The sequence below is a fragment of the Lynx canadensis genome, chromosome B3 (genome assembly GCF_007474595.2).
Source record: "Lynx canadensis isolate LIC74 chromosome B3, mLynCan4.pri.v2, whole genome shotgun sequence".
In the NCBI taxonomy this organism is placed as follows: Eukaryota; Metazoa; Chordata; class Mammalia; order Carnivora; family Felidae; genus Lynx; species Lynx canadensis.
The window spans coordinates 107,069,581-107,082,511 of record NC_044308.2 but is presented as its reverse complement, the minus strand read 5'-3'; the positions used below and the strand labels follow the sequence as shown (position 1 = coordinate 107,082,511).

The 12,931-nt window shown below is 33.7% G+C and overlaps 1 protein-coding gene across 1 annotated transcript in view; it reads left to right on the top strand.

Moving 5' to 3' along the window:
* The window catches only part of CB3H14orf39 (chromosome B3 C14orf39 homolog), a 51,092-nt gene that overhangs the window by 14,933 nt on the left and 23,228 nt on the right, over positions 1 to 12,931 (top strand). The window contains exons 5-10 of the mRNA XM_030320342.1: positions 966 to 1,153; positions 1,239 to 1,281; positions 3,266 to 3,386; positions 4,312 to 4,403; positions 7,085 to 7,215; positions 7,917 to 7,993. Of these exons, the coding sequence (XP_030176202.1) occupies positions 966 to 1,153; positions 1,239 to 1,281; positions 3,266 to 3,386; positions 4,312 to 4,403; positions 7,085 to 7,215; positions 7,917 to 7,993 (652 nt within the window). The remainder of the gene's footprint in view (positions 1 to 965; positions 1,154 to 1,238; positions 1,282 to 3,265; positions 3,387 to 4,311; positions 4,404 to 7,084; positions 7,216 to 7,916; positions 7,994 to 12,931) is intronic.

The window sequence follows — 12,931 nt, the reverse complement described above, 5'->3', positions numbered from 1 at the left end:
TAAAAATAGAACTGTCTTATGAGCCAGCAGTTGTACTACTAGGTATTTACCAAGAGAATACAAAAACACTAATTTGAAGGGATACATGCACCCCAATGTTTATAGCAAACATTACCTACAATAGCCAAATTATGGAAACAGCCCAAGTGTTCACTGACTGATGAATGGATAAAGAAGATGTGGTATACACACACACACACACACACACACACACACACACACACACACACACAGTGGAACATTAGGCATAAAAATGAATGAAATCTTGCCATTTGCAATGACATGGATGAAACTAGAGAGTATCATGCTAAGCAAAGTAAGTCAGAGAAAAGCAAATGCCATATGATTTCACTCCTATGTGGAATTTAAGAAACAAAACAAATGACCATAGGGAGAAAAAAGAGGCAAATAAGAAACAGACTCTTAACTGTAGAGAACAAACTAATGTTTACCAGAGGAGAGGTGGGTGGGGGATGGGTTAAATAGGTGATGGAGATTAAGGAGTGCACTTGTGATGAGCACCAGGTGTTGTATGTAAGTGCTGAATCACTAAATTGTACACCTGAAACTAATATTAGACTGTATGTTAACTAACTAGAATTTAAATAAAAACTAAAAAAAAAAAAAGGTTCTGCACTGTCTTAGGATGAGGAAAAAAGAGATCACTGAGTTGGACAGTTAGATCATTGGTGACCTTGTGAAGGGTAGTTTCTTTGGAATGGTGAGAGTAAAAGTTAAATGGAAGAGGATTAAGGAATGAATAACTCAGGTAGTGGGAAAGTAAAGACTTGAAAAGTGTGATGGAGTTAAGGAAAGTTTGAAGGGCAGACAGTATTGAGGGAAACGGATAAGTAGGTATTTGACTTGCCATTTATACTTAGTTTAGTAGACTTTAACAAGTGATACTTAGAAAGTTTCTAGATATACTGTTTTTATATTGACATCATTTTTTAAAATTTTAACAGAAAAATGTATCATGATTATGTATGTCAGTATAAAGATGTTTTGAAGCAATATCAACTAAAATACTCAGAAACACCTCTTTCACATGTATATTATGAGAAGAAAAAAGAACATGAAGAAATTCAAAATAGAGTGTTGGCATGTACTGAACAACTAAAAATGAATGAAGCTATCTTTATGGAACTTCTAGGTATTAATATTTTTTATATATTGTTTAATAATTGTATCTTTGTAATGAATAATGAATTAGACTAAAATATGATTTTGTTTTTCAGTACCTGCTCCTTTTCCATCACTTACTAAATGGACATTACATATGTATCCACAAAAGTACTTCTACCTAGAATTTTTGTAGATAAGTGTTTTTTTCTGTATTTTGTCATTGTGATTCCTTGGTAAGTATCACATGGATTTGGAGTTTTTTGCTTGTTTAATTAAAAAAATGGAGAAGTGGGGCGCCTGGGTGGCGCAGTCGGTTAAGCGTCTGACTTCAACCAGATCATGATCTCGCGGTCCGTGAGTTCGAGCCCCGCGTCAGGCTCTGGGCTGATGGCTCAGAGCCTGGAGCCTGTTTCCGATTCTGTGTCTCCCTCTCTCTCTGCCCCTCCCCCGTTCAAGCTCTGTCTCTCTCTGTCCCAAAAATAAATAAACGTTGAAAAAAAAAATTAAAAAAAAAATAAAAAAAAATGGAGAAGTTACTTTACAGGTCAGCTGGGGTTAGTTTTCATATTTATATACATGTGATCAGAAGCAAGCAGTTTTAATGAGAATAAAGTGATGACTGCTTTAAGTGGTGTATCTTAGCAACCAAACCAATGAAGAAGTCTTCTTGCTCTGTCTTACCAAAGAAAGAATTCCAATTAAATCAATTCGTTATTACTTGTTAGAATGGAAGGTGGTAATCACAATTATTTACTCATCTATAGAAATTCATTGGGGACTACCTTGTGCCAGGCAATCCTCAAGAAGATACAGAGCTTTCTTGCAGGGAGCTCACAGTTTAGTAAGGGAGACAGACACGTAAACAAATAATTCTAATACAGTGGCATTATATTAGATGATTAAGTAATTCTTAATTGGTCTAAGTCTCATCTGTTTGTCAAGGTGATCTTCCCTGATGATGAACTTAGAACTTTAATCCTCTTCCAACCTGCAATCCTTCATATGCTTTCCTATTAGATTATAACTCCACTGTTTGTACTAAGTCTTCTTTATCCCTGCATTCTACCTTGCTTCATTCTGCTTCATCCTAAATCATCTTTTAACTCCTTTGCTGCTTGCTGCCTTCATGTTTAGGTTTTAGCTTATAAACAACTGTAAACAGCATAGTTGTTCATTTGCTGCCTGTGTTGTAACTTCTCAATGGGAAGAGGCAGAGGTTCATTGATGCATGAGGTATAGCGGGGATTAGGGGGTTGGATGTAGGAAGGGATGAGTTACAAGATTATATGAGAAACAAGAACAGGTGATGAAGGTAGGGAGAATTGAAGATTAGGACTTAAATGTCTATATTTAAAATTTAATTGATACTTTTTATAACAATATAGCATAAATAATATTCATGTGAAATTTTATGTTCCAGCATATAAATTATATATTTTAGGGCAGAGTAGGAGATATTCCATCTTAAATAGATTTTCTCTGGAGTTCTTGTTCACTATCACTATTTTATTTTTAAATTCCCCTAAATGGATTATAGAGTAACTTAGGAAGTTGTAGTGATTAATAACTGTGCAGGATGTCTGTTAACAGCTGAGAAATTCTCTACTTGAAATTGGTGTAACTTCAGTTCAAGCAGAAAGTCCAGATGGAAGATCTTGCTGTTTTCTGAGTCCTGCAGGCTGCACTGATGAACCTTACAGAACAAGAAAAGAGAAATTGATTGGGTAGATTTTTAAATATTGATTTTGGAACAAATAAATAATGGAAACACAAGAAGTTAAATTTGGACCTGAATTGATTACATATTTTTAGTTATACCAAATAACTTGATGAACGTAGGTAAAAAAACAAAAGCAAAAAAACCCCATGTGAAATATTTAAGTGAAAAAAAATTCTAACATATTTTAGGTGAAATGTTTTTAAGTTCATTACATAATATAGGTAAGCAACAAGTTATCTTTGTCAGTTTGCCAAATGTTCATGTTAGCATTACCTATTTTCAGGCACTGTTATTAATATTGCTTACTGCTTATATGGAACATTTTATAAATAATGTGACATAATGTTAACTATTTCTGATATGGTACATATGTTATAAATGTCAATTTTACTTGCATAACATCATTCCTTAATATAAAAGGGTTAATGTGAGATGTAAAACACAAAATATTCTTAAACATGCCAGAAGTTTTTCCAAAAGTTCATCTGAATTGAAGAAAGAAGTAGATGAAGTGGAAATAGAAATTAATTATTTAAACCAGGTATATATTTTGTAATATATTTCTAATATATTTAAGGTATATGTGTAATGGTATATTTAGTCTTAGAAGAGCTATTTCCAAAAAGCCTAAATATGGAGAATGGCTTATGATAATTTATTTGCCTCAGATTATCTTTGGATCCAAAAATATGTTTTAGGTAGTAAGTATATTTAATTTTAAGTTTTAGGGAATGGTTTAATTTTCTTTGGCAGCTGAAAAAAGATGAGTAAAGAGCAAGATGTAGCTTAATAACAGGAATTTAAAGGCACTCACTACAACAGTGTTGTCAGCAAAGAAAACAAGACAATAAATGGTTTTAAGAACTTAATCTTGAAAATTTATGACTATAATCTTTATAGAGCTAGGCTAGAACTAGTTTAGACTTAAAGATTGATGGTGCATAATTTCTTGAATACATTTTTAATGTCATCTATTGAAATGGCTTTCATCGACTGAGAACCCATCAAAGTTACTTCCAGATTCTGAGAAAAAAATAGAGTAGCTAATTTTCTGAATTTTTTGAAAATTGTGTTAAAGAAGATACATTTACCATTCATAGGTATTAGGTTCCAAATAACAGTAAAGTCATTTTAGTAGTAAGAACAAAGTAGATGCTACTTCCTTTAAAATGTATGATAACTAGGTCTATTTACGGGGAATTGATGTCTGCTTTGCTTCTGATCATAGTCTTTAAAAAAGAAGATGGAAGTTCATTGAATCTAGGTTGGCTAATGAAATTGTAAGGAAAAATTAAAGGAGTATGATTTATTGTTAATTTTGACCTGGTTTTAGCAACTTTTACTAAATATAGCTAATACTACAAAAACATAAATCCTGTAATTATATAGAAAAAATCATATTTATTAAGATAAAGCATGTGTTCCTTGGTACTTACTTTGTTCTGCTTTGTCATTTTTCTTTTTAGCAGATTGCAAGACTTCATGAAACTAAGAATCTTGCAGAAACTCTGGAAGAAAAAAATAAAAATAAGGAAAAGAGAAAGGAATTGAAAGAAAGGTATAGGTAAACCTTAAAATGGGATTTTATGTGAATGGTTATTCTGCATCTAAACATTTGATTCCATATTCTATCCCAAGCCACTAATATTCACACAGTATCTATATACATTTTTGTGCAGGCTATTTTCTGCTTATTTATTATGAAAAATAGTAATTTATACCCTTAAATACTGTAGACTAACATTAAAATATGCTTGTTATTTAGTAAGGCCAAGGATAATGTATAGAGAGAAATAAGGTAGCAGCAGCACATTTGCTGTTTTATAAGCTACCTTTCATCCAGTTTCCATGATGGGTCACCAGTAGGAGTAAAACAAAGGAATAATAGTGGGAGCAGCATTATATTTAACTTTTTAAAAGATGTTTATTTATTTACAGGGGAGCCTGGTGGCTCATTCAGTTAAGCGTCTGACTTTAGCTCAGGTTATGATCTCCCAGTTCGTGTGAGTTCGAGCCCCATGTGGGGCTCTGTGCTGACAACTCAGAGCCTAGAGCCTGCTTTGGATTCTGGGTCTCCCCCTCTCTCTCTGCCTCTCTCTTTTTGTGTGCTCTCTCTCTCTCTCTCCCTCCCTCTCCCCCCCCCCATAACAACCATTTAAAACTTTTTATTTATTAACCATAAAAAATGGTTATTTATTTATTATTCTGAGAGAGAACTGAGCATGCGTGAGCCAGTGGGGGAGGGGCGGCGAGAGGACAGAGAGAATCCCAAGCAGGCTGTGTGTTATCAGTGCAGAGCCCAACATGGGACTCTGTCCCTAGAACCATGAGATCATGACCTGAGCTGAAAACAAGAGCTGGATGCCCAACCAACTGAGCCACCCAGGCACCCCTGTATTTACCTTTTTTTCACTCTGTCACCAGCTTGACCGTTCTTTTGCCACAGAGAGTGAAGATGAATCAAAATGCTACTGAATCTGTGGCATCATATGTTTCCTTGCTTTTCATCCTTATGGTGATAAAGCAGACATCAGTGAGGGAGGCATTAAAAAAAAAAAGTTAGATTTTACCTGTTACTGTGTGACAGAAAAATAGATGTGTTACTGTTGCTGTGTCTGATAAAATTTCTACCTTTTCTCTTTTTGCCCAAATGCTTTTTTATTCTTTTTAAATTCATCTCCTTAGTAGGCTCCATTACTCTTGTCCTGATGTTTCAACACATTTCCTCTCCAAAGTTAATTTCTCTGATCCCACTTCCTTGGATCTATTAATTTTCTTGATTCCCCCCTCCCACTTCTTACAAACATAATAATGTCTTGGGGCGCCTGGGTGGCGCAGTCGGTTAAGCGTCCGACTTCAACCAGGTTACGATCTCGCGGTCCGTGAGTTCGAGCCCCGCGTCAGGCTCTGGGCTGATGGCTCGGAGCCTGGAGCCTGTTTCCGATTCTGTGTCTCCCTCTCTCTCTGCCCCTCCCCCGTTCATGCTCTGTCTCTCTCTGTCCCAAAAAATAAAAAAAAAACGTTGAAAAAAAATTAAAAAAAAAATAATGTTGTCTTTAATTCTCCAAAGAAATTGAGTAGGAAATAAGTACATGTATAGAATTTCACTTCATGACTTTTTAGTACTGTAAAAATCCTCTATATTGAGAGGAATTTATGTAACTGTTTAGTCATTTTTACTCAATATCTATTTCATAGTTATTATAAATAACATCATTTAAATTATTTAACTAAAACTAATTAAAATTATTTCTTTAGAAAAAATTCAATGAGTAAAAAACTTAAGTAAAATTTTAAGTAAAAAACTAAAAAGACCCATTAAAGTGTTATTGCTTTAGTGGTTTCTGGATTCATGTAGCTGAATTGTTTCTGAATAATTATTTTTAAAGTTTGAAGTACTCTGAAATCTGTAGCATGTTATTTGTGGATAAAGTTTTGTTTAGAAATTTTTTAACATGTTTAGAAATTCTCCTAAAATTATTATATTGTATTTTTTTAATATGAAATTTATTGTCAAATTGGTTTCCATACAACACCCAGTGCTCATCCCAAAAGGTGCCCTCCTCAATACCCATCACCCACTTTCCCCTCCCTCCCACCCCCCATCAACCCTCAGTTTATTCTCAGTTTTTAAGAGTCTCTTATGGTTTGGCTCTCTCCCTCTAACTTTTTTTTTTCCTTCTCCTCCCCCATGGTCTTCTGTTAAGTTTCTCATGATCCACATAAGAGTGAAACCATATGGTATCTGTCTTTGTCTGTATGACTTATTTCACTTAGCATAACACTCTCCAGTTCCATCCACGTTGCTACAAAAGGCCATATTTCATTCTTTCTCATTGCCAAGTAGTATTCCATTGTGTATATAAACTACAATTTCTTTATCCATTCATCAGTTGATGGACATTTAGGCTCTTTCCATAATTTGGCTATTGTTGAAAGTGCTGCTATAAACATTGGAGTACAAGTGCCCCTATGCATCAGCACTCCTGTATCCCTTGAGTAAATTGATTATGTTTTAAAATGAGAGTGTGGTATACTGAGAAGAGCACTGGACTTAATCTGGAAAAGTGTGTTTTAGCTGTGACACCAGTAAATAATTTTATTGGGCAGATATTTTAAATTTTCTGAAACTCAGTTTTACTATCTGCAAAATGAATTTATATAGTATATAAGTCTCTTCTAGATTTAAAATATGTTAATTTTTTACTTACTAAATATTTAATGTAATTTACCCTTCAGAATTTTTGAAAAAGATGAACAACATGTACTTATATTGAATAAAGCCCCTCAAAACAGTCGATTATTTCTTCCATATGAATCTGAGAAAGTCAGACCAATGAAAATGCATTCTTCAGAGGCAAGAGTTGTAGGTACAGTATCTGTTAATTATTTAAAAACTTAGTTTTCTTTGTAAACACATAGAAGAAAAGGCAGAAGCAAATTTTGTTATCATTTGGTGTAAGCAAGAACAAACAATACTAGAGACAAATAGACTCAGAAAAGTATAACTTTGATTCTTTCTGAGAGTGAACAATATGCCTTCTATCCCTAACTTTTTTCTCTTTGAGAGAGAAATCATCCGCATAATATTAAAACAAGTGTTCTGGTTGGGTCACACAGCTGCCAGAGGAGGGTGAATAATAATTTTTCATTTGAGGAATTGTGTTATTAGTGTATGTAATTAAAGTGGGTAGCTGACTTGTATTAATGATATTTGTGACCTAGTCACTGAGATATTTGAATCGTGTTTCATTCAGTGGATCTGCAGATTAGATTAACTACATTGTATTAGATTAACTGCACTAGCTGTTCTTTTTCCCTCAGTCTTATTTGGTTCCTCACTATAAAGATGTAGTTTTGTAAGCTGGTTTTCATTTTACACTCATGCTTGTTATGATAGTTTATATAGTGAGGAATTAAAAGGTTTGCAGGAATTCCACACACTTCTATAATTTAAATTCAATCTTCATGTAACTTGATTTTTTTAATTACAAGTTTATGTTGAATTTTGGGCATAATATTTGATTCTATCTCTGAAATTCATTTGAAGTTGTACAATTTAATAACCTAGATAAAAAAGAAGAAAGTTCTGTGAAACAGTCAAAGCTTGCCAGTATTGACTTTAGGCAGAAAGGAAACAACATGCAGGTAGGTATTTCCTTTTTAATAGTATAAATTAAATATTTGCTTGCATTAAATGAGATAATGAATGTATTTCATTTAGAACATGGGTGTGTGTGTGTGTGTGTGTGTGTGTTATAAATATATTAAATCAGCCATTACTACAACCTCAGTGTCTAAAAATCTTAAAAGAATTTCAATATGGCAGCCTGAACATATACTGTAGCCTTCTCACTTACTCTAAAAAAATAGAAAAGGTATTTAAAAATGCCAAGCCCTGTACCTAGTCAAACCCAGATATTTCTGAAGGAGGAAAACAGGATTAGATTGAAGGGGGAAATTGTGACCCAGGACTTGCATAGAACACTATTATAGAAGGTATAGGTCTGGAGACAATGAATAGGGTAATCGGTTGGGTTACTTCAGTGGGAGTTAATTAGTTAACACCTGTTCAACTCATATCTACTCTGCCTTTGGCTAGGCATCAGCAATGGATCACTGTCTGTAGGTGGAAGCAGTAAGTATAGGAGCTTCGGTTAGAGAGATAGATGGTAACTCTAGGGAGTTCTTCTTTTCTTAAGTTTGTTTATTTTGAGAGAGAGCACATGCAGAGGAGGGGTGGAGAGAGAGAGAGAGGGAGAGAGAGAATCCCAAGCAGGCTCTGCACCATCAACACGGAGCCCAACACAGATTTGAATTCAGAAACCATGAGATCATGACCTGAGACAAAGTCAAGAGTCAGATGCTTAACAAACTTAGTCACCCAGTCGCCCTTCTAGGGGGTTCTTGATGCTTAAGAAAAATAAGGAGCATACCACCCAGAAAGCTAGCTTCTGGTGTGGCACATCTCTGTCTTCCCCCATTCTTCCTGAAAATAGTCCAGGGGGGAATTCTCAATGGAAAATATAATTGCCTTTCATTAATTTGTAATTAATACATACAGATAGAGGTGTAGTGGTAACCAAATTAATTAGTGAAACTTATCGTAAATATGTATTAATTACAAAAATGTTTAAATCTGGTACTAAAATTTCAGATGAGATCAATATGGGATGAAGGTAGGAAGATAAATAAGGGAAACAAAAGTTTACCCAAGTTCTTTTCTTGGGGGCGGGGATGGAAGTAGAGAGAAGATACAAATACTGATTCACTTATATGTTGTTGGGAAAATGTGAATTTATGCGTGTATGTTAAACATGTAAGAGTAACCAAAATAAGAGAAATGACATGCACTAGTTTTAAAACAGTAGAAGAAAAATGATGGAACAACTTAATCAGTCCAACAAAAGGCAGGGATGGAAGAGTAGATAAAATAACTAGAATACATTATAAATAGAAAATAAGATGCCATAAATAGTTCTGAACAAATCAGTATTCAGAAATGTGACAGAGATGCTTCTATGGGATATATAAACAAAATACAGACATATACTTATATTTTTTTCCAAGTTTTATTTAAATTCCAGATGGTTAACATACAGTGTAATATTAGTTTCAGGTGTAGGATTTAGTGATTCTTCACTCCCATACAACACCCAGTGCTTATCAGACAAATGCACTCCTTAATCCCCATCATCCATCTAGCCCATACACTGCCCACCTCCCTTCCAGCAACCCTCAGTTAGTTCTCTGTAGTTAAGAGTCTGTTTTATGGTTTGTTTGCCTCTCTCCTGCCCCTATGTTCATCTGTTTTCTTAAATTCCACCTAGGAGTGAAATCGTATGGGATTTATCTTTCTCTGGCTGATTTATTTTGTTTAGAATAATACTAGCTCCATCCACATCATTGCAAATGGCAAGATTTCAATCTTTTTGATGGCTGAGTAATATTCCATTATATATGTGTATATAATACACACATATATACATATATATATAATACACACACATGTATATAATATACATATACATATATATCACATTTTCTTTATACATTCATCAGTCGATGGACTTTTGGGCTCTTTCCGTAATTTGGCTATTGTTGATAATGCTGCTCTAACATCAGGGTGCATGTATCCCTTTGAATTGGTATTTTTATATCCTTTGGGTAAATACCCAGTAGTGCAGTTGTTGGATTGTAGGCTGGTTCTATTTTTAACTTGTTAAGGAAACTCCATACTGTTTTCTAGAGTGGTACAGCCATATACATACTTTTAAAATAGAAGAGCTGAAAAAACTTGACAAATGAAGGGTAAAGGTAGAACAATGGGACAAAAACATTGTTATTACAATGCCATATAAAATAGGGAAACAAACCACAAAAGACTCTTAATGATAGAAAACAAACTAAAGGTTGATGGAAGGAGGTGGGTGAGGGATGGGCTAGATGGGTGATGGATGTTAAAGAGGGCACTTGTGATGAGCACTGGGTATTGTATGTAAGTGATGAATCACTGAATTCTACTCCTGAAGCCAGTATTGGAGTGTATGTTAACTAAAATTTAAAAATTAAAAAACAGAGTTCAAGACAAAAAGCATTAATAGGGAAAGATATATTTCATGTTTTTAAAAAGAATAACTCACCAAGTCATAAGAACCACGATAAACCAAATTATACATTTTCAAAATAAATAAAATAAAAATTAATGGAATTCCAAGAAAGTATTTAATCCATAATTTTAAAAAGGATAGCTTTCTCAAAAAAAGTAGTATCTTGAGTTTAGGGTTGAGTTTGGTTACACATTTAACAATACAAAACCAATGAAATGAAATAACAGCATCTTAAACAAGATAAACATTTTTCTCTTACCTGCAGTGAAATTCTAAAGTAGGTGACTCAGGTTCACTAATCAGGGATGATAGGACCATTTATACAGTGTCATTTCTTAGGCTCCCTTTATACTTTCTTTTCCTGATATTTGCAGTATTCACCAAAATTAACTGTTTACTAGAACCAAAAGAATACCTCAATCAATTCTAAAAAGTTGTTCTCTTCACTTACCACTACCTATAAAAAATATAAGTTAAACAAAAATATAGCCCTCCTCTCAAAAAAAAAGTACTTAGCAGAGGGAAAGGAAACTTACACTTTCAAATTATTTGGGGGTTATAGAAGAAATAAAAAGAAAACTTAAAAATTATTTAAAAGAATACTATAAACCAAAACCTGTGGAATATAGCCAAATTGCTTCTCAGAGAGAAATTTATATTTGAAAACAAATATAGAAAATAAAGATTAAAAGTAGCTGAACTTTAAGTAGGAAAAGTTTAATTCCAAGCATGAAAAGTTCAACTCAAAATAGGAAAATAACAATTAATGCAAAGAAAGTAGGAATTAATAAAGAGAAAAAGAGAAATTAATGAAATTAAAAGGTTGGGTTAATCAGTATAGCCAAAAATTAATAACTTTTAAATATCAATAAAATAAATTTTATTATATTTAATAAAATAGAGAGGGAAGAGTACGTATCATTGAATATATGGAAGAAATCTTTTCAAAGTCTTAAGAGAATACTATGTAAGACTTTATATCAGTAAATTTGAAAATGTAGGTGAGGGGGACAATTTTATAGGACAATATAAGTTATTAAATAGCCTGAAAAAGAAAAGCATGAATAGATCAATTAACTAGAAATGGAAATGTAGGTGAAACTGAAATGTAAGCAGTTCTCTGTTTTTTCTTTTCTTCTTTATGTGCCTCCCTTCTCCCTCTGCCACACACACACACACACACACACACACACACACACACCCCTTTCAAAACACGTGGGAATGAGTTTTTCAGGTAAATTTTACCAAACCTTTAGGAAAAAATTGAGTTTCTAAACCATGACACTATAGACATTTTGGGCCAGATAATTCTTTGTTGTAGGGTCACCTTGTGATCTAGAGGCCAATAGCACCTCATCCCTAAGAAAAGACAGTGAAGAATATCTTCAGGGGCGCCTCCATGGCTTGGTTGGTTAAACTTCTGACTCTTGATCTCTGCTCAGGTCGTGACCTCACGGTTCATGAGATTGAGCCCCACATGGGACTCTGCGTGGATGGTGCAGAGTCTGCTTGGGATTCTCTCTCCCTCTCTCTTTCTGCCCCTCCCCTGCTCTCGCTCTCTCAAAATAAATAAATAAACTTAAAATACCTCCAGACATTGTTAGATATTCCCTGAGAGGCAAAATTGCCAGTTGAGGGCAATCTTTTTATTTAAGCAATTCCAGAGCATAGAAGTTGGAAGCTATGCAACAAATTATACATAATTTATTAGGGAGCAAGGACAGAGATAGTGAATGAAAAAAATTTGTACATTAGTCTCAAGAATGAACATACATGTAGAAACCCAAATAAATGATCAGCAAACCTAATTTGGCAGTGTAACATTAAAAGAATAATATCTTATGACTAAAACATGGTTTTCCCAAGGAATGCAATAATAGCATTGGAAAAGTCTATCAATATGATTCACTACATTAACATATTAATAAATGAGTTCAAATAAAGATTTAAAATATAAGATCTTTTTAAACAACATAAGGGAGACTCATACTATTAGATGCTTAAAAGTTTATCATAAAATTCACCATTTTAAAGTGCCCATTTTAGTGGTTTTTAGTGTATTCAAAAGGTAGTGTAACTGTCACCACTGTCTTAATTCCAGAACATTTTCATCATCCCAGAACAGTTTTAAATATTATCAAAATGTGGTAATTACAACAGTGTGGTATAAGAAAAACTAGTCAATGGACTACATTAAAATAAAAAACTTAATGTGTGACAAAAGACACCAACAAAGTTGAAGAGAATGACAGAATGGACAGGAGATTGGTATGCATAACATACAAAGAAATACTAATACAAATTAATTTTTTAAATGGGCAAAAGATAAGCAATTTACAGAAAAAGAAAGACGAAGTGTCACTAGACATAATAAGGTGCTTGAGCTCGGGGGCAAAGGGAAAGGCATATTAAACCAATGATATATATGGTTTCACCTATCAGATTTGCGTACACTACAACATTTGATAATATCTAC